General features: G+C 42.6%; 1 protein-coding gene across 1 annotated transcript in view; it reads right to left on the bottom strand.

Moving 5' to 3' along the window:
* rnf38 (ring finger protein 38) overlaps nt 1-21,487 on the bottom strand; it is a 25,110-nt gene extending 3,623 nt beyond the window's left edge. The window contains exons 1-8 of the mRNA XM_061679799.1: nt 21,397-21,487; nt 19,948-20,604; nt 7,113-7,171; nt 2,507-2,709; nt 833-1,190; nt 593-757; nt 261-431; nt 1-160 (exon numbers count right to left, since the gene is read on the bottom strand). The exon at nt 1-160 is cut by the window's left edge and continues 23 nt beyond it. Coding sequence (XP_061535783.1) covers nt 1-160; nt 261-431; nt 593-757; nt 833-1,190; nt 2,507-2,709; nt 7,113-7,171; nt 19,948-20,527 — 1,696 coding nt within the window. The 5' untranslated portion in view covers nt 20,528-20,604; nt 21,397-21,487. The remainder of the gene's footprint in view (nt 161-260; nt 432-592; nt 758-832; nt 1,191-2,506; nt 2,710-7,112; nt 7,172-19,947; nt 20,605-21,396) is intronic.
* Nucleotides 21,488-22,430: the final 943 nt, after the last annotated feature.

Raw genomic sequence — 22,430 nt, 5'->3', positions numbered from 1 at the left:
GGGGTTCATGGTGTGAAAGAAACTGGAGTGGTGTGGAGGGCGGAAGTGTGGAGGGAGGCTGGTGGTGATGGTGATGGTGGTGATGGCCATAGCCAAAGCCTCCACCGAGTGAGAGCTGCTCTCCTAGAAGTTCAACCTCATTTTCAATCCTCTGTAAAGGCTGATAAAAAAAACATCAAATCCATATTTAGAATTTAATGAGAAAAAAAAAAAAAAAAAAAAAACAAATAATAAAGTTACGAAAAAGGTACATCTATTACCGATCGTGGCTGTTGTGTTTGAAATGGCAGGAACTGGCTGTGGGCGTGGAGGTGTGGCGGGTGATGAGCGAGATGGGGTGGAGGGGAAAGAAGGAACTGAGGGTCGCTGGACAGAAGAGAGGGAAAGGCATATGGCACTGGCAAATGTTGCATCGAACATGCCTGCAGCATCTGGAAAAGGGAAACGAAAATAAAAACGTTGTCAGTGTGAGATCCTGATATACCCCATCCCGTCACTAGGAGGCAATGTCAAACAAGACAATTTCTTGCATTTGCAGATTCCAAGGGCCACAGTACAGCCCACCCACTCCCACAGACTACTGTGCTCTTACCGGGTGGTAGTGTTGTCCAGTACTGAATACCACACTGCAGGCAGGAACTTGTTGTTGTGAGGAGCAGCTGGGGGGAAGGTGTTGACCGTTACACAGCGGTGCTGCGAGGCCATGAGGTGCGACTGGGGTCACAGTGTAGGAGACTGGTACGCTGCTCTGCTGAAGCTGGAAATAAACAATACAACAGTTAAATCACATGAAAAGGCATTGGCACAAACACAAAGCAGATCTAACGCATACCTGTTCATGCAAGTCCATGACCATGGCCCCTTGCTGGGATGCTGCATGATGCTGTTGCTGCTGATGGTGATTGTGATGGTGGTGATGTGCAGCTGGGTGCAGTAGTCGGGGGGACAAGGTGGGGGGATGGAAAGCTCGGCGATCCTCTGAACCCCCACTTCCATGTGTGGGGGGTTGACTGTAGGTGTGCGCTGGGTACATCTGGTGCGTTGAGGAATGCGGGTTGCGGTGGAAGTTTTCATCCTGGCGTTCCGATGGCGACGGGTGGAGTGCGGGGCCTTCAGTCAAGGGGTGATGATGGGGAGGCAAGTGGCGAGCAGGTCTGGAGAGGCGACCACGCTGACGCCTAACCGGGGGGCTGGGAGGGCGATCAAGGGTATACATTTAGGGATCATATCTGCCATCATCTCGAACGGTGGTGCTCAACCCCAAGGTTTAGGTGAGCCAGTTTCTGGGGTTTAGTCAAGGTCAAGAAAGAAAGAAAGAAAGAAAAACACACAGACAGACAGACAGACACACAACACTCAACATACACACACAGTGCCTGAGTGTGTCCGCTCTGTTCACCTGACTCGTATGATTTGAGACAACATGCTGCTTCACTACCATTTGTTAAAGCCAGAGATAGACGTATATGTTTATTTCACGGCTGCTATGATACATATTATTAGGAGTCAAGGAGGCTGATAACCAATATTTAGAGCCAATATTAATTTGCTGTAAAAAGGAAAATATTGGCATCGAAATCTTAAATAATCCCAACTTCAACACTTTAAATGACTTTAATCATATGCTTGTTAAACACCTTTTCAGATTCACAACATATTATTTATTTTATTTATTTATTTATTAATTTATTTTAATCAGAGAGTCAACGTTTTAAAATTCAATCAAAAAGTGCAGGCAGCTCCCAGCTGCAGCAGCATGTCTTATAAAGTTAAATGAAAACTTAAACAAATAGCTCCCTAAAGTTCTTTACAATAAATAAAGTTTCCCAAAATTTCAATGGAACTGAAATGTTAATCTTTCACTTATCTTTGTTTAAAGTTAAAACAAAAACCAAAGGTGCGGCAAGTTCCAAGGCAGCAGCATGTCATAACTGAAAATGTAAACACATAAAATTAATAAATAGTTCCCTGACTTTTACCCAGTTGTAAATTTATCTCTTATCGGGCGTTAGATTTATAAAAAAAAAGGCTGGAGCTAATAAGCGTCAAAATGCTGAGTATCGGCATCTAACCATAGTTAAAATGTTAACATTACAACGTCCTTGCGAACAATCCTTTGCGAGGACGGTAGACATAAAAATGAAGAAATAAACAGACTTTGTTGCATAAATTATGAGTGGCACTTGCCTAGGTGAAACTGTGCATTTCTGAACTTGTCTGTAAGGCAACAGCAAAAGTCTCATTGATTGGCCAGTAAACAATTATTGAGTAAAATTAATTTTTGTTTTTTGTTCTTTGAACATAGCAATTTTGTGTTCAACTGATGCATGGTTCGTTTTGTGCACTAGTAAAGTCTTAATTCGAAAAAATCAAAGTTATTTTTTCAATTATGAAGGGTTCAGTAAATACACATGTTAACTTGCAGGGTTCAGTACCTCCAACAAGGTTAAGAACCTATTCTAGACATAAATTAGCTGCAAAAAAAAAATCTTCAAAGCTTGAATACCTGCGTCTGTGGCGAGAGGGTGTGATGGATCTTTCTTGGTGGTAATGTGCATGGGGATGAGACTGTCTCCTGCTTGGAGGTCCCAACTCCCAAGGGCGAATGGGGGGAGAAGGGGTGGATGATGATGGGGTGGAAGAAGTTAGCTGTTCCAAGACAGCATGACCGGACAGCCTCTGGCGCTTTGGACTGGGGCTTTCCTCACTCTGGGGAGGGAGGGGTGTAAAAGTGGAGGAGGCGAGTGAGAAAGAAAGAGGAGGGTGAGAGAAAGGGGGCTGAGGTTAGTGACCCGTAGTGCTCAAATCAAATCAATTTCACTGTGCTCTTCCATCCCTCTGGCCAACAATCCATACAACTACTTAGACACTAAGCGTCTTTGTGACTCATGGCATTTCCTGTATGTGCACACCTCTGTTGGTGTGTGATAGTGTGAGCACATTGCACCACCAGTACTCAGAGGCCTTCGGGGCTCACAGTCACTTCCCTCTTGCAGTGAGGAAATGAGGAAAAAGGCAAGACAAGCTCTCACAGGCCCATAAGGGAGTCATTCATCCACACCATCAACTGGTTGGCTCTACTTTTTCAAAGAGTCGACAAAAAGACATGGTGACACAAAACACACACACTGAGTAGTCATCCAGGTTGAGACGGAGTACAAATCCTCAGTCAGCGCTATCAAGTCATCTGTGAGTCACGTTACTTACTGTAAGGCAATGACTCCCTCACAGTCACACGAGCGCCTAGTTATCATCCAGTACATGTGCTAGGCCACATGGAGTAGAAGAACTTTACTAGTTTGTTAAATACTTTTAAATACAGTGGAATATTTGAAGCAACCACCACAGTGGTGTTACCATTTGGAATTTGGGGGAAAAAATAAAAAGAAAATAGCAGCACCTTGTAAAGCGTGATTTAAAAAAAAATGACTCAGCGGCTGTGACTTTTAACACACGCGCACACACACGCGCGCACACACACACGCGCGCACACACACACAGCTCGGCAACCTTGAGAACAGTGTGATAGCTAAAAGGAAACAGCTGGAGAGCAGACTGCAGAGAGAAACATGTACGCACCCACACAAGCACACACACACACGCACACACAGACACACACACACACAGTTATGGAAACGCCTCCAGACATACACAGTCACACATGGACAGCTGCCACTGTTTGCGTTCTACAGCCTATAAAGAACAATACCTACTGAAGCTGCTTGGAGGCCCACTGCGCTGTTCTAACAAGCCTGAACTGAATGTATTCTCAATCGAGACTCAAAGACACTATAGTGCAGCCGTGAGTTGTGTTGCATGAGAGCTGAGCTCGACCATTTTATGTCAAAGACAAATAAATACAATGGTTTGAGGTCTTCATGAACAAACATGATTGGAGGGCAGTGAAAAGAGGTGTGCACAAAGCAGAAACAGGCAGAGAACCAAACACTATAAGTAAGCAGGTTTGAAACTTGCGTCACTGCAAACAAGTGCTTTTGATTATTAGTGAAGCTTCCCTTATCCCGCAAAGCCATGGTTCACCAAATACACACTGTCATGCATTGTCAGTTTTGTTTCATTATGTTCTGGCTGGATAAAATGGCTTATAATCAATATCACAATGTAGTGCAGCATGCTATAATTCTATTTTTAAAAACGTAATACAAAAAATTGACAGCCCTGACTTCGGTATTTAAAATTACTTAACGCCAGGATGTTCATAGCACAATCCCACTGGTTCAATCAATCTGACTAGCTCTTTGAAATACAAAACAGGGCTTGTGTGCTTTCAACACTGAATGATGTTGGCCTACATACACTACACACAGTCTATACAACTTCAACCCATAACTCAAAATAACCAACAAACAAAATACATTCAACCACAACAGCCCATACTTTTTGTGACAGCAGGTGAAAGCCACCCAGTAAGGGTAGACTAAAAAGAGCAAAGAGTGCAGCATTGAGGCAGAGGTCCAGAGAGTCTCCTGTGTTTATTGGTTAACCCTAACCCTGTGTAGTTATGTAGTGGGTGGCATCTCCTATGGTGTAAGTAAAAAAGTATTGATACCTTTTGTTTGTGCTAGTATTCCTGCACATTTTAGATAGTCTTTGTTGTTTAACATTTTCCTTGCAATATTGCTGTGGCAAAACAGTGGCTATAATTTGGAACAAACGAGTCACTAGTTACTTTTACTTTATGTCCTATGAGAAACTTTGAGTTTGTAATTATTTGATCCAATATTTAAAGTAAATGCATTTGGTTCAAAATTGGCATGGCACAGTATCAGATTTTGATGTATGATAACTGTGAGCAAAAATATTGCAATTTCATGGTAAGGCGTTATTGAAATTATAGCTCTAAAATGTATTAATTTGAAATATCTGGATAAATAACTTTTGTAATTCTATGCATGTATTGAAATGTATGCAGTTTAAAGTGACTAGTAGTCCAGTACGATAATCTGGGACAATGTTGATTGTGCAAATATTGCAGATACAGATACAGTACCAAACGTACTTTGCAAGATTACTTTATTAACTGCAAGTCTTGCAGAGAATGGCTGTCACCCCAATTCCACCCCCACACTCAAACCTCTGTGTGCCTTTTGACCCCAGCCCCCCCAGCCCACCTTCTTCCAGCCCCAAAACCCCTGGGACATCCACTGTGCCCATTTTCATATCCAAGCAAGCCTCTTCCATCCCAAGCGTGACGTTCCCCTCCTTCCACATACGCTCCAAAACCCTACTCGAGCACCCACCCCCCTCACTACCACTATAACACCAGATAAGCTCAACCCCTCCTATACCCCTTATGCGCTCCCCTTATCATTGGTGCCTCCCCCTTTGCTAGACCTGCCTGTCCTGTCCAAGACCCTGGCCTGAAATTTGAGGGGACACGACAAGAGGCTTTTAGAGATCATGGGTGCACCACTCAAACACGCATGCACGCACGCACACACACATGTACTATTGCCCATTAGTATGAAAGTTTGATGGGCCTGTCTACCAATGTTAGGGGGAGCGAAGTCTTGCCAGACAATGACTGAGTGTGTGTGTGTGTTCATGTGTGCGTCCTCCATCAATATGGCTTTATATGCCCTTATGTTGGACCAGAACGCTCTTTTTGATTCTGAACACACACATGCCTGGTCCAAACAAGTTCCCACTAAACCCAAAATGCCAGGGTACACTCAGGAAGAAAATACAACAACTCTGCTGACAGAAGATGAATACACGCAGTGCCTTCCAGCACAGCTTAGAAACACTGTGAACTGCACTGGGGGTGATAATAGAGCACATTCTGCAGTGTGAGGACCACAAACACGCTCCCTTGTTGCTTTTTGCTCTGTCCACATTCAGTTGAGAGCAAACAGGCAGGAAAGATATCCTGAAGCATGAGAACAGAAACACTGTGACATGTTCTGCTTGGCTACTGTATGTCCACACTTGCATACATGGACTAACTGCGGCAGGCAGCTGCCGAGACCTTGCTGTCAATGCTATGATCCAAATTAGAGTGAAGGCTGAGACACACCTTAGAAAAAGAACAAGGACCAAGTTTATCAGTCTAAAATTGTGGCTGTGTAGCACGCAGAGCAAATATGGTCATTTGCTTGGACAGAATCATTAATATTTGCAGGCATTCTTCCACAAATACCTATCCCGCCCCCACTTATTCTTTCTATTAACAAGATTTGAAAGCTCAATTTGTTTCATCTGCAACTGTTCCTCTCTTCCTTCCTATCTCTCACTCCAAGCAAGCCCCACAGCTGGAAGTGGAATCATTAGCAAAACCCCCTCCCTGCTTTTGGCCTTGTGCGACCAACCTCCCCTGCCCTCCCCTGCAAGCTCTTTCCTACATCTTCCTCAGCATCCTACCTCCCCCTTCTTTTCTCCACTACTTTGCAACTAATCTGCTTGCTTTTAATACACGTTTGACTATATATATGTAGATGTAGATTTATTAATGCTACGGATATCCCTTGAAATGTAAAATAAGTTGACCTTTTGCTTACAGAGCAACACGAGTACAAGGGAGAAACAGGCATCCAAGGTGTGACTTATGAAGCATAGAATGAGGGTAGATTTACAACAACCTAGTAAAATGTGAATGCTTTTTTTCTTTGCCTTTGTAAAGGTTTCACGTATAAGTGTCTATGCTGTCAAAATGATCCGTGGCGATTCCAGACAGAGAATACTGTAATATGCCTCCCAGGCCAGTAGTGTGTGTCGGCTCTTTGTATAAAAACAGTAAAGGACTTCTTTTCCTCCGAATACCCTTTAGTGGGGTGTATGTCCAATGTGAATGAAGACTGCAGATACAGTAGCGACACAGTAAATATACACTTTACTGAGGAAACATTAGAAGCAGAAACACTATAACTGTGACAGACGAGCGGACTGAACATTTAAATTGTCTGTTTTTAGATATTGCAGTACCATTGTCAGCATTTACATGACAATGGGAATTCTATGCTTTTCAAAAAAACCTTTACTTTGATATACGTTGTCAAACCAAACAAAGTAGTAGCTGTCAATTAACATCCAAAACAGCATTGTTTGTTATCAATTTTCATTACCAAATATGAAAAATAAAAAAAGCATCTTACCTTGTCATTCTCCCCATATGCATGGTCTCGGTGGCAATGGTAAGACCCACCTGAGGCTCCTAAAACAAGTGAAAACAAGAAGTCAACCAAGTGGGAGATACAGCTATGTCTGTAACAACCTGGTGCTTACTAAATTAATTTCACACATTCATGCCGTAGGCGCATGGTGAGGCTATATGCCAAAAAGTATCAATAAACATGGGGCCAGTCGTTACTCAGAAGATGTAAAATGAAAAACATGATACGCTATTTCTGGAAATGGATAGTATAGTCACAACCAATCACTCAGAGAAGTCTCGTTTATCTCCATCTACAGTTGAACATTTAATCCTTTTGTTGTCTTTGTTTTCATGCAACGTGAGAATAACACGTCACAGTTAAAAAAAACTTGTTTGTGTAAATTGAACATTTGAGCCGCACAAAAGTGAACAAAACACATATGGTACAGTCCTGTCTCAGATCAGACACACTACAGATCCGCACACACACGCATGCAGAATCAACACAGTAATCCCAGATTAGAGGAGCTTTCTGATGATACCGCCAGTTGCATCATGGCTAAGACTTTTACTTGTTTGTTTTTGCACAATCTTTCATCTTTTTATTGTCTTGTCTATTTATTCAGTCTATCTTTTGTTTTTGCCTTTGTCATGAGCGCGTCTTTAGCTGGGATGTCCTCGCCACAGATGGTGGCATTAGTATACAGTCCAAGGATAAGCACTCCCAAGGGCAGTGCACACAAGGCTACCTTTACTATAGAGATTGAGACCATTGAACTAAAAGGGGAATACTTACAAAATGGCTTTTAAAAAGAGCATTTCCACCTAATAGCAGTTTGTTTGCAGAAGTCTTCCTGCTCTTGCGGTCCCCTCTGACGAAAATCCAGGATTGACAACATTGAGACAGGCAGACTGAGGTTTGAACCACTGAATTCCTCAGTCCTTTAAAGAGCCTTTCCGCTCATACTTCACTCCCCGGAGCCGACAAGGTAAATTAATGGAAAAGGTTGAGGTAAGTAAAGCTAACAGAGGAAACCAGTTAAACGGGTATTTTCATTTAGATGATCTGGGCCAGAGGACTGGTAAAGTATTCATGGGCTATTCAGTGGCTGCATGTGCAGAACATTCATTCTGCAAACACAATGGGCCAAACCCTGCTCTCTCCCTGAATAGGCTCTCACTTGCACATTGTCAGAGTCCAGTAAATCAAGTCAGAGGCCAGTCAGTCAGTCACAGTCACCCTTGGGAGCACAACACAGAAGTTAGAGAACAGGTTTCAAATGTTTAGATGACATCATGTCCCCTGTCGCATGAACACAGACTGCATACACCACACACTTTAGTTTCACTGGTAAGGGCCTTGGGCAGCACAGAATAGTGGTCATCTAATTAGAATAGGACACTGTGTGGATATTTCTCAAAAAATTTATCAAATTACATTTTACATAAACCTGACAAGAACAGTAACATGTCCACTGTCTGTGGTCTTGAGCTGCTTCAACATTGCAAACTTACGACTACATTACTCTCAAGCAGGAGCTCCATGAGAGAAACAAATAGCAATGTGTTCCAATTCAGAAAAACTGACTTAAACCTGCCAGCTCCCAGCACAAAATTCACTTTGGCATGTATTGAGCCTGTGTGTGAAACAAGCTCGTCACTGGAAAGACAATTTGGTGAGCTTTCTACCAAGTGAGTGGTATTTACACCTGAAGAACAAGGAATGTTATAAAAATGTCAATTCACAGAGGAACCACATCCCTGAAGGTTTATATGGACATCCTGCTGTATGCTCCAAGTGTGAAGGGCCACCTCTGAATTTTCAAATGTGAACTCTTACAGGGAGAGGTGGGGTGCCAATTGGGAATTTCGGGACAACTCCGAATGGCCGCCAATTGTGAATTTCGGGACAACTCCCGAACGGCCGGTCCATTCCAGGCCGAACCTTTTTTTTGGGGGCTGGGGGGGGAGTAGCACAATTCCTATAAAATTTCCAATACACACAGCCATCTTTTAACAAAACATAATTACAGACTACTATTCAACAAATACAAGACGACTTATAGGGTAGACTTATGTCAACAAAGCCGTGCACGAGTGTCCTGGCCGCCGGCCGGAGTACGGTTATACAGTAGATTATAGCCTGCGGGGTGCAGCATGAGTTTATGATTCGAGACTTCGTCGGACCCTTGCAGTTGTGCCGTTGCGCGGTTTGACCAACAATTGTTGTTAAGCAACAAACAAGCCCTAAGCGGGTCATCTCTGCCCCATCTTCCCCCACACCAGACGTGAACCAAAATGTGCAAAACTGACAGATCTTTTCAGTGAGGGAAGGATCCAGCAGCACAACTACAGATAGGCACAGTGGGAAAATGGCAAAATATTACACCTAGGAGACCATGCATTTGTTATGCAAATGATTTGGTACACAAAATTGTTAACTACTTTACGCCTGTATTGCAAGCATCATTGATTCTCGTCACAAACAGAAAATGATCAAGTGACCTGACTTTGTGATTTACACTTTAAACAATTAAGGGATACTTACATATTATTTGATATGTGAACAAATGGGCAGGATTACTCTGATATAAGAAAGCGTAAACCCTCCAACGCGGTATACATATGTGTGCGTGCGCGCACATTCATGTGTGCATGCGTGCATGTGTGCATGTGTGTGATTTATGGCATTTGCTTACATGGATTGTCTTTGTGTATTAAGAACATAATTTATTATGTTTATTATTAGTATTATTAATAGCAGCAGCATCAGGAGTCAAGGTCACTAGCAGAGGGATTATTGAGGGACTGGGTGACCCCATGGTGGCAATGAGGAGGTGGTGCTGGTCTTGGAAAAGGAGGAGGAGGAGGATGATGTGGTGGTCTTATTGGGGAGAGGGAAGAGAATGGAACAGAAAGCAGCGATAACCAGACCGGTAGGGATGCCGTGTGTAAGGCTGCCGTACTGGGTACGCAATTGTATTATGCATACAGTGTATAGAGCAAAAATGATGAGACCTAAAATCATGGTCACCGCTCATTGGTTAGTATTTGAGGCTTCGTTGCAAGGCAGGAGAAACAAAATAAAAAATTTGGTCTTCAGTTGTACGCACTGGGGGCCTCTCCATCTACATTTCCGGGCTGAATTAAGGGCCCAGTACATCCCTGCTTACAGGTTCTGGGAGTGGTAAATATGAGAGACAAGTAGAGTGCAAAGTGGAGGGAGAGAGGCAAAGGAAAAGGTGGAAAATGCACATAAAATAATGGGGAATAAAAGTAAGGAAGAGATACAGTTGAGGGAGTAAAAACCCAGAGAGGATGGTGAGATAAGAGAGCCGGGGCACTCGATGGGGGTTGCGGTTTCCCCTCTTGACTGCTATTGATTTTCTGTATGGCTCAGAGTGCATCAGCTATTTCTATCAATTTCCTTCACCTCTCCTCCCTTTATCATCCCTCTCTGCTCTTCCCTCACTTCATCACCCTCCCTCCCTGATACTAGCCCTTTTCTTTCCCTATCTGCCATCCTGTCTCCCTCTCCCATGCACCCCTGCTGCTTTACCAGCATACACATTTCCATGCTTTGCACTATCACATCATCTGTGTCCACCTTTCCTCATCTTACTGCCTCTTTCTGTAAGGTAAATGACAGGCGGCAGCTATTTGGTGGTCAAATACACTCACTATCCACATCATTCGGTACACATGCACAATCATATGAGATGTTAAAAATGTTTGCCTCTATAAAGATAAATAGGAAGGGCTCAAGTAGAGCGCAGACCTCGGCCAAGGTTGAACAATTCGAATGTAGATCAGCATCAAAATAACCTCAACCTGGATATGCGTTAATTTCGTCCTTATTGTATTCACTGAAATGAAAGGAAATGACAAAAAAATGCCCTCTCACAATGTTAACAGAAGTTTAAAAACTCTAAATTTAATTTCAGAGTAATCAAAGTTGAGCAGCACTCTATTTGTAAAGGACTATTTTACAAACATCACTTTCACTGGTTATCGTTAAATTCTGAAGGCATATCTGATCAAGCGTCTCATGAACATTAGTCACCATTTACTCATAAATGGGGCAAAGTCACCTGCCATATTTACACAGATTTTTGGAATGTAAAGACAATTTCAGGCAAGCATATGAAAAGCATGAGTGCATAAATACACACGCACGCACGCACGCACACACACACATTTCATCCTACCTCCTGAACACGTCAAGGCACACTTCACACCTTGGCGCAAAAGAGAATGGAGTAACAAGCTGGTGTACAAGCTCAAAATAGGTGGCTCAGTAACATCTGCCTAGCCGTTACTTGCCTAATCGTGAATCTCACCTTCTGCCGCTCTCATACTTCAATGCCCACCATTTGTTCATTCTTATCACCATTTTTTTGTTATTTTACCAACCCCAGTAAACAAAAAGCAACTGAAGGAGTAATTATGAAACCGGATATACATCCCAGACTATGAACTACACATAAAATGACTCTTTATTGCAATCGTTTATTCTTATGTAAAGAACCTTACTCTGTCAAATTTCTCCACCAAACCCACTTCCTGGATGAAGCAGCAGCAAAAGTCGGCTTGTGGCTTCTGCAAAAATGAAGCTTATGAAGAAATGCCATCTTATTGAAAAGCTTACATGGCCGACTGGTTAGAGCTTCTGCCTCACAGTTCTGAGGACCGGGGTTCAATCCCCGGCCCCGCCTGTGGAGTTTGCATGTTCTCCCCGTGCCAGCATGGGTTTTCTCCGGGCACTCCGGTTTCCTCCCACATCCCAAAAACATGCATTCATTGGAGACTCTAAATTGCCCGTAGGTGTGACTGTGAGTGTGAATGGTTGTTTGTTTGTATGTGCCCTGCCATTGGCTGGCAACCAGTTCAGGTGTACCCCGCCTCCTGCCCGAAGATAGCTGGGATAGGCTACAGCACGCCCGCGACCCTAGTGAAGAGAAGCAGCTCAGAAAATGGATGGATGGATTAGATTTGATTTTTTTTTTACTGGTGTGTCCATTTCGTAACTCATCACGTCGTTTTCTTCACCTTCCTTCAGGTTGTTGACTAAAGTGCAGAGACAGGACAGTTTATGCAGTTAAATAATTTCATATAGGCCTACAAGTATGTTTCTGTCAGTGCTGTTCAGACTTAGCTAACCAGGCAATAGGCAAACAGAAGATATTCACAAACAGACTAGCTAGTAAACGCATACCGACAAAACACACTCCTAAGCAACTACCATTTCTTCTTGCACTGAAAGTAACTCTTAATTGATTCAGTATAATGTCCATTTTTTCATTCCGATTGAATTCTTTCCCATTGAAGATCTTAGGTCCACTGTTTACATGTGACGTAATTTATCCCGATCTGGTGTTTACATGGGCTACGATATTTAATCACAACTCTTGAATTTTCACCCACTCAACATTTACTGATTTCATGCTTTTCCTTGCACTCACCAACTTTCTGTTTCTGGTCTCTATCCATCTATAGTATTCCCTGCTGTCCATTTGCTTCCAGCCAATTATTTTCAACTCTCTCCAGTCACAGTATCTGAAGGGATTCAAGGCTGCATAATCAACTGTTCTCAGAGACGCGTCTCTCTTCTTGGCAATGGTTATTGGCCACAAAATGCAATTTTGTTTTGCATCTTTAACCCACCTCCCTATCTCCCTTTGATTCTTATATTTGACACCCGTTTCACATCCCCCTTTCTTGAACCTATCCAGTGCACTTGATCTTGCTCCCCCGCCCCACATTCTTTGGCCTCCCTCTTTCATTCTCCTCCTTTACTTAAGGCTTTTTAGTGACCTTTGGCATTCCCTCTGTTTGTCCAAGTGTTATTTTCCCCAAACCAGATCAGAGTCCATACATTGGACTTTGAGGTCACTCATGTGACGTGTTCTCCCCCGTGATGCTCTCTTACTGACCACTGAGAGTGCTTTGTTGTTTATTTGGAGTGATGATGGGAAAACCAGCTACCTGGTCACCCAAACTAAAATAGATTTTATTTTCCAAAAATAAGGGGGTTTGTGTGGGGGGGGAAAGACAAAGGAAAGTACAAAACAAAGTACGGTTCCACTTCTGTAGCAGACAGAAGGATGGAGAGGACATACAGAGAGTAGTGGGATAAAGGTAGAGAGTGGCAGAAGGGTCTGTCCCTATGTTGCTGCAGGCAGTCCATTAAAACGATCTTTCCATTAGAGAAATGTGCACGAGGAGGCCAGCAAAAATAGATCAGAGGGGCACAGAGAGGGTTGTCTGATCCAAAGGCAACCAAGAGATGGATGGGCCAGTGAAAAAGACATGCTGGGCCAGAATCAGATCAGATGACCAGCTAGGAAAAATTATGGTCTTAAGCATTAGGACCAACCCAGCAGCCTCTGTTCCACTTTATGTCTCAGTTTTCCAGCAAAGCATCATAGTATACAAGTGTTATTTACCCAACTTGGGAGTTCAAGTTATGTGAACTGTTAATATGACAGAATATTAAAAAGGATAAGAAAACAGACTGTCACACTATCTGAAAATACATTTTAACCTGAGGAATTTAAGTCACTGAAGAAGAGCGGGACAAACTGAAAATACTTTATACGATCAACATTATGTTTCAGGCCTCGCGCATGACTAGCACTTGAAGGATGGACTTGGAATGTCTACTTGCTGCTCAACCTTCCACACAAACATGGCTCATTCTGGGAGTGGGGAGAGGCTGGAATAAAAAGAGACAGCCAGCCAGCTCCCACAAAACTACGAGAGAATATTCAATTTCCAAAATGTCCTCTGACTAAAAAGAAACTGATTAATCGTTTATAAGAATTTGTGCCGAGATAGAGTAATAATATTAATAAGAACTCGTTTTATTTATAGGCGCCTTTTAAGCCACTCAAGTTCCAACATAGTTAAAAGATATACAATAAAAATAAATAATAAAGCATCAATTAAAATACCAAATGATATTTGTATGCTTTTGAATATTGAGATTGTTTTGAAGATGAACAACTTGGAAGTCGACCAGCAACGTGGAATGGATTGTTTTTGGAATGGGAGGTTACACTATTGACTACATTTCTGGAAAAATGAACTCAGCAAAATGTGCCAAACACACACCAACAGTATTACAGTAGTTTCGTGTATAATCTGCATTCCCCCCCCCACAAATTTTTTTTTGTCAAAAGTCAATAGTGCACATTATACATAGGTATAGGGGAAAATGAAAAAAAACTTTCACATTTTATAAACGTATGCCGCCTTCTAGAGGTTATGAAAAAGCTCTGCACTCTTTCCAATATGCCAACGATACTTAGAGGTTATGAGAAGTGTACACTTTCATTCTAATATGCTACCGTCACCTAGAGGCTTTGAAAAAGGTGGACCCTACACTTTCATTCCAATATGACAGGGATGACTGCATAATGTACAGTTGTGCTCATAAGTTTACATACCCTGGCAGATTTTCTGAAATACTGTTTTTTTAAGTACAACTGATGACTGAACAAAAACCATCAATTTCTTTATGGTTATGTTTTGTTGAATGATAATGCGTTTCTGAAATGCGTGACAGTTTAATTTGAATCCCATTAAAATAAAATTAAATGTGTTTCGTCTGGCCCTTTGTGTTTTCTTTAAAGAATTGTACCCATCTTATAGATTCTGCCTGGGTAATCAAACATATGAGCACAACTGTGTTTTCTCATTTACTTAATAAAAGTAGGGCTGTGAATTTCAAAATAAAAGCTAGTAAATAAAAAGAAATTATTACATGTTCAAATAAATAATTCTTTGAAACAACTAACAAAATACAGATAATTGTGTTTTGATCATATGGGTAGAAGCAAAATCATACATTGTAAAAATGCATTATACATATAGGTAGAAGGGTTTTCCAGAATTTTGAGGTCAACTTTGGGGGTGTGTATTATACATAATGGTGCGCATTATAAACGATAAATTACGGTAGTAACAACATGACAACTGATATGATTTCACAAAAAGGACAGTCTGTCAAAATGCTGAGTCTGGTTGGAATGGTCACTTAAACCTGAGTACAACGCACAATGAATTTAGAATGTTGGATGATGGGTTCTGGAAAAACTTAGTTTGTGTGTGTGTGTGTGTGGGGGGGGGGGCAGGATAGCCTTTCTGGGCGATGTATTTGTGTGATATCGCCTGTAGTAAATATGGTCAAAAAACACAAATTAAAGGTTTTGGTTGTTCGCAGCACTTATTATTGTTTTTGTTTACGCTACAGATATGCAAAACAATATGTTTAGTGAGCTTTTTACAAAAGACAAGGGGGGGCTGTGCTACGCCCATTGTTATATAAAACCTATCTGTCATTTTTGGTGAGCCACCAAGTGGGCCAGCACGGGAAATTAATTGGGCATTCTCGCTAAAAAAACAAAACAATCAAATACAGAAAAATACAACAAGATGTTAGAGGAGCGGGATAGGCTTAATACGCAGTGTGTTATCTCCTCTAGTAGTTGCTTGGGTGAAAAAAAATAGTTATATACTGAAAGTTTAAGGAACTCTGTACCCAAAATACACTATATTGCCCTAAGTATTCGCTCACCTACCTTGACACACATGAATTTATATGGCATCCCATTCTTAATTTATAGGGTTTAATATGACATTGGTCCACCCTCTGTAGTTATAACAGCTTAAACTCTTCTGGAAAGGTTTTCCACAAGGTTTAGGAGTGCGTTCATGGGAATTTATGACCATTTTTCCAGAAGCACATTTGTTAGGTTACACACTGATGTTGGACAAGAAGGCCTGGCTCATAGTCTCCACTCTATCCATCCATCCATTCTCAATACCGCTTATCCTGTTCAGGGTCGCGGGGGTCTCCGCTCTAATTCATCCAAAAGTCAAGGCCAGTCAAGTTCATCCACAACAAACTCTCTCATCCGTGTCTTTATGAAACTTGATTTGTGCACTGATGTACAGTCATGTTGGAACAGGAAGGGGCCATTTCCAAACTGTTCCCACAAAGTTGGAAATAAATATTAGGCCCTGAGCTCCAGTGAAAGGAACTCTAAAAGCTTCAGCATACCAAAACATTTTGGAAAGTCAAACAGTTTGGGGATTACTTCATCCGGTTCCAACATGTCTGTGGACCAGGGCACAAAGCAATGTCCATAAAGACATGGATGAAAGTATCTGGTATGGATGAACTAGACTGGCCTGCACAGAGTTCTGCCCTAAACCCGATAGAACACCTTTGGGTTAATTTCGAGTGGACAACGAGCCAGGCCTTCTCATCCAACATCTGTGTGAAAATTCCCATACTCACTCCTCAACCTTGATGAAAGCCTTCCCAGAAGAGTTGAAGCCGTTACAGCTGCAACATCATATTAAACCAGATGGCTTTTTATAATGGGATATCAATTAAAATAATATGCGAGTCAAGGCAGGTGAGCAAATACTTGTGTCAATATAGTGTATACGATTTAAATTTACCCAATTCAAGTGTCTGCAAATTGAAGCAATACTGTATGATCTTAAAATTCTTCTTGTGAGCAAAACACTTCACTGTGAAAGTGAATTGTGAGCTCTATCCTCTGTAGTTGGGTTAGCAAAAAAAGAAATCAGTTGATGTTTCTTTCAGGGTATATTGAATTTCTGTAATATAGATGATTAAGACATACCTGTATTGTTAATCAATTTATTGCTCAGAAATGTGTGGTGAGGTAGAAGAATAGTTATTACAATGACACTGTTATTTTACATGCATACAGTAGTCTACATTGTAGTATCCACATGTAAAAGGTTATGGTTAACAGGCCTAGTATCTACTTAAACTTAAATACAACCACCAAACATACAGTACTTCCCACCACATGGGTTTAAAGGTAAGCATTCTCCAAATCTGAGAAAAACCTTTCCTCGTTGTCCCTGAATGTGAATCTCCTGTATTTGTTTCTTTCCATGTTGTGTAACTGTACTCTAAATTTCACAGCAAAGCGTGCATACTTGATAGGTTTTACATTACAGCAAAGTACAAATATCTACTGAAGTACAAATATCTATGACGTATGGCGTGACCATCCAGGAGAGCAGGGTATTGCTTATGAAAGAGCGCCATGACCAAACCTCTTGAATGAGACTGGTTAGCACATCTGCCTCACAGTTCTGAGGACCAGGGTTCAAATCCCGGCCTTGCCTGTGTGGAGTTTGCATGTTCTCCCCGTGCCTATGTGTGTTTTCTCCGGGTACTCCGGTTTCCTCCCACATTCCAAAAACACACGTGGTAGGTTGATTGAAGACTCTAAATTGCCCGTAGATGTGAATGTGAGTGTGAATGGTTGTTTGTTTATATGTGCCCTGCGATTGGCTGCCGACCAGTTCAGGGTGTACCCCGCCTCTCGCCCGAAGATAGCTGCAATAGGCTCCAGCACGCCCGTGACCCTAGTGAGGATAAGCAGTACAGAAAATGGATGGATGGGGGGAAAAAAAACAAAAAAAAAACTGCAACAATCAAACATTTACTGTCTGATTTGTAGTCCATTAAAAGAAGGGCAGAATTAAATTATACATAACATAAATTTTGGTACTCTGCATTGTCAGTACTGACAGACACTTTCACAAGTTGTCTCTGTAGGTTTAAAATGGTTAAATAAAACATCTTGAAAAGGCTTTCTACCTAATTTTTGTATAATTGACTCCAAACTACATTCCCCGAAGCAATGTAACGCACAGCACAGTGGTTCAATACGCTTCAGGCTACTAGAGTCCACATTATACAGACTGCTGCGGTTCACTTGCATTCTGTGTTGCTAACAGTGAGCCACATCCACACTGCAGCAATGTGGAAAAACACAAACCCACATAATTTAAATTTAAATACAATATGCACACATTGCCACCTACAGGTATGTTTTTTTTATGTGCCTAATAATGCCAGTAAAGCACATATGTAAAATTCAAGGCCTATGGGCCAGATCAGATCAGTTTCTTGCTAAATGGATTTGTTTTGTACATTTTGGCATAAAAGGCTTTCGAAAATTGCAACTTTTGACTTTGTACGGATAATATACGCTTTTTTCCCCACCATAAAATACAATTACATAAATTGAAGTATTCATCCATTTTCTATACCACTTATCTGCATTAAGCCCTTTTCACACCGCACTTGCTCAGAGTGAAAGGTCAGCGGGGCAGCGCACAACAATGAGTGCAACCTTGCCCATATTTGGAAGGGCTCATGTAGCAACCTACAAGGAAGTAGGGAGCCTTTCCCAGCTGGTAGACGAGTGGACCACACCTCGACAATATGTATTTCTCAAAGAAAGCTCTGACTTTGCTTATTTTAAGGAGGAGGGGGAGATGTGCAGCAGCAACAACAACAACCAAAAAAAAAAAAAAAAAAAAAAAAAAAAAAAAGAATGGGTCATTTCATACTAATTCCACGGCAGAGACTGACAGTTTTCTCGTTCGTGAGCTACAGTTCCAGGAAGAGCGCTTCAAAGGGTATTTCAGGCTGTAGAGGGAGCAGTTTGAAAGCCTCCTGCTGAGACGTCTCAACATCATTTTTCTACGGTCCAAAAGCGCGGGACACTGGGACACCACATTCATTATGACTTCCTCCATTTTCCCCATGCCATTTACAATACAAGTCCGCCAAAATAGCACTCAGAAATCACTCAGCCAGCCCCTCTTCTAATGCAGGTACTTTCTGACGTCACCGTGACACCGCTCTCAAATGCAGCATATTTTTTATTGCTTTATTTTTTTTAAATCGAGGGCATGTTGCAGGCGGCTAATGCCCTCTTGCCGTGTCGTGCCGTGACTCGTTATTAGGAATTCAATTCGTGTTCTAGACAGGACACGCCCCGCTCCAATATTACTGGCTGCAGAACACCCACTGCTCCAATATTACTGGCTCCCGTTAGAACATGCCCTACTGCTCCCAGACTGGAAAAAATTTATGTGACTTAAGTGTGGAGACGTTAATATGAATCCCACTAACCGTAACCCACGCTAATCGTAACCCATCTTAAACCACTTTAACCCCAATCCTAGCCCTGAACCCAACCATAACAAACTTATTTGTTTTTATTTTGTACAAATTCCTCCTCCAAACCACATACACAATGAATGGGCTTGTCGACGGCGCACTGCGCGTTGCTAAGTGCAGTGTGAAAAGATCTTTAGGATCATGGGTGAGCTGGAGCCCATCTGACTTTAGGCGAGAGGTGGGGGAACCCTGGACTAGTCGTCAACCAGTCACAGTAAATCGAGCGATTTGACCATCCCGGATGGTGTTGCGGTGCATTTGCCTGATATCTATGCAGGCAGTGTGGGTTCAGTGATGAAGTGTTGTTTGTCTATATGCGCCCTGTGATTGACTGGCAACCAATCCAGGGCGCAGTCTGCCGTTTGCCCGGAGTTGGCTGAGAGAGGCTCCAGCTCCACCCACAACCCTCAAAAGGATAAGTGGCATAGAAAATGGATGGATGGATGGATGAATGGATGGATGGGTGTGTGTGTGTGTGTGTGTGTGTGCATGCGTGTACACACACGCACGCACACACAGTTTTCCATGATTTCTTTACAACAAAATTCTTCGTAAAAAATATATAAGAATGAAATGCAGGGGCACGTGTATATGTACTAACATGATTGTGTTAGTGATTATACATTTATGTGGTTTTCACAGTCATAACTGCCCTCTGAGGGAAACCCCAACTATGATTTGGCCAGTGACCCGCACTGAAAATTTGTTTGACACCCCTGCACTAAAGTAAACCTGAACTTAAGTGAACAGAATAGGCTGTAAGGTAATGTATGTGTATATCGTCATCAATACATACACAACTACTTACCTTCGGTTGGGATGCGGAGGACGCCAGGAACGGGGGGAAGCCTCTGGATGCCCGGAGAAGCGTTACCTCCCGGGGTTCTCTGCTGGTTCTCTGCTTGGCTGCTGTGAGCCCCAAAGGGAGCGCATCCACCAGCACCATGCTGCTGCAGTTGCTGAAGATGCTGCTGTTGGGGATGCTGCTGGTTAGTTCCGATTACTCCGCTGCCAGTAATTCCACTCCCCCCATTATAATGCTGGTAATATCCAGACCGGGAACGCGATCGAGTCCTGGGGGGCTCCATTGCCATTTGGTGGCTGTGGAGGGGGTGGAGGAGAACAGAGGGGGATGCGGATGGGGACTGCGGCGGAGAGCTGTTGACGGATGCGGGCTGTAAGCTCCGAATGCCACTGTGGCTGTAACTATAGTACCCGACTCCTCTGCCCCCCTCTGCGCCCTCGTACTCTGTTCGCTCCGCCGACTCGACCGCCCCCGCCTCTTCGAATAGATCAGCCCCTTTAGGGACCGGCTCTGGGGTGGAGGGCAGCCGGGGGCACACTCTGGGCTCTTGAGTCGTCGGCTGGCCAGTGGCTGCGATTGGCATTTCCTTTTGGGGGATTTCCTCTTTTCTGCCTTTTCGACCGGTTGCGCTCAAAGAGGAAGCTTGTCAGAGTTTAGACACTGTTTCAAATGGAAAAAAAAAATAACACAGTTTACATCACCGCGCTGTTAAAAGACCAATTAATACTTTAACTACAGTGGTGGGGTTGTGTGAGCAACCGAACAACTTTGCTCACGATGGTATCTATCATTAAGCAAAGTCAACTGCGGGTTAGTGTCGACTCAAACAACAACCAATAGCCCCACCGACGTTAAAATACACACACTAAGCAACTTTAAGCACATGAAAATGAGATAGTGCTGTGGCTCGCTAGCTCCCACAAGGCTGTGATGTTGGGGGTATGCTAACGTTAAGTGCGCGCAACATACTGCGTGCTAAATATATTCCATACTACTATATACGCAGTCGCTTTTTCCCACTTTCTAGTTGATCCCCGAACTGACTTTATGACAACTTTGGCAACAAATTAAACTTGTTAAACGTGGCTGCGTAGTGCCGTTCGCTAGCTGTAAAGATATCGCAACCCCTCCTCCTACAGCGACCAACAGGGAGGAGAAAATCCAGTTGCTTGCCACCCACGCCTAGAATACCTTTAAACTGCGTGGTTGTGAGCAAAAATGAGAAATGAGGATAAAAACTTTTGAGTTTAGCGAACCAGCCACCATCAGCGCTCATGTTTTTTTTTTTTGCTAAACAGACGCAAAGCCATAAAGAGCACACTGATAGATAGAGGAATAAAAAGTGGCCAACCTGAAATTACAAAGAAAGAATTATGCTTCCACGAACACTATTTACGGTCCGGCCATTACACATGTTTTTCTCTCATATTTCCTATTTTTCCGACTACCAACCTGCAATGTGATCTCACGGACTTGTACTCCTGACTCCAATCTGTCGATATTACAGCGCGTGTGTATGTGTGTCGGAGCTCTCAGTGTTCGCTTGGTGTCAGCGTGAAATGTGACAGACCGTCAGCGCTCAAGTCGGATTGTACCAGACCAGAGCAATAGAATCTTGCTTCATACGGCACCTCCGCCGCATTTCCTGTTCACTACTCCCACATTGCAAATGAACACAGCCATAACGATTTCAGTGTGCAGAATAATGACTGACATACTATCTCGCGTTTGAAATAACGCGCGTACGAGACCAAATGAACAGGCTGTTAGATATACATTCGATTAATAGTGTCTGTTAAATCAGAAGCTGGATGGCAAAGAGGCAGGCTAAAAGGGGCTTTAAATTATTTATTTACAAATACCAAGGCTACCCATTGCACCTTGTTCATCCAGTGCTGAAAGTTCGCCGGAGATATTGGTTGTGTTCGCAAAAGTTTGATGTCGTTTTCCTTTGCTAGATAATCAGGCAAAGATACCGAAAAACTAATACCTATCATCAGGTCAGATATTTACTTTTAAACACTATTCGCACGAATGCTATGGTTTTACATACCCCAATATGGAATCTGAGCGTAAGAAACACACTTTATTTCAGTCAAATATTTGAGATTTATGTTACAATTATTGTGTGAGCCTCTGGCTTTAAATACTGTTTCGAAGTACTATAGTTAGTAGTTTGTTATGTAAAACACGTGTGCGTTCGTGTGTGTAATTTTATGTACGTACACTGAACCCCGGACCAGCCCATTATAACTCTTAACATTATTGACTTGGTTTTGCTCCGTAATTTCATACTCATCAGCGCCACTCCTAATACACACATCCACAGACATTCTCTCCTCATTACGCTGTCTTTTCAGACTTTGATGATATGCAAATAACCCCCCACCCCACCCTCCTTCCTCCTCCATCCTCCATCCCATTTCTCTGCCTCAAGCAACAACACACATGCAGTCATGCACACACATCACACACAGGCTAATGCG

This window comes from Phycodurus eques, chromosome 6 (genome assembly GCF_024500275.1).
Source record: "Phycodurus eques isolate BA_2022a chromosome 6, UOR_Pequ_1.1, whole genome shotgun sequence".
Lineage (NCBI taxonomy): Eukaryota > Metazoa > Chordata > Actinopteri > Syngnathiformes > Syngnathidae > Phycodurus > Phycodurus eques.
Note: the sequence above shows the minus strand (reverse complement) of the source record. Positions and strands in the feature narration are given on the sequence as shown.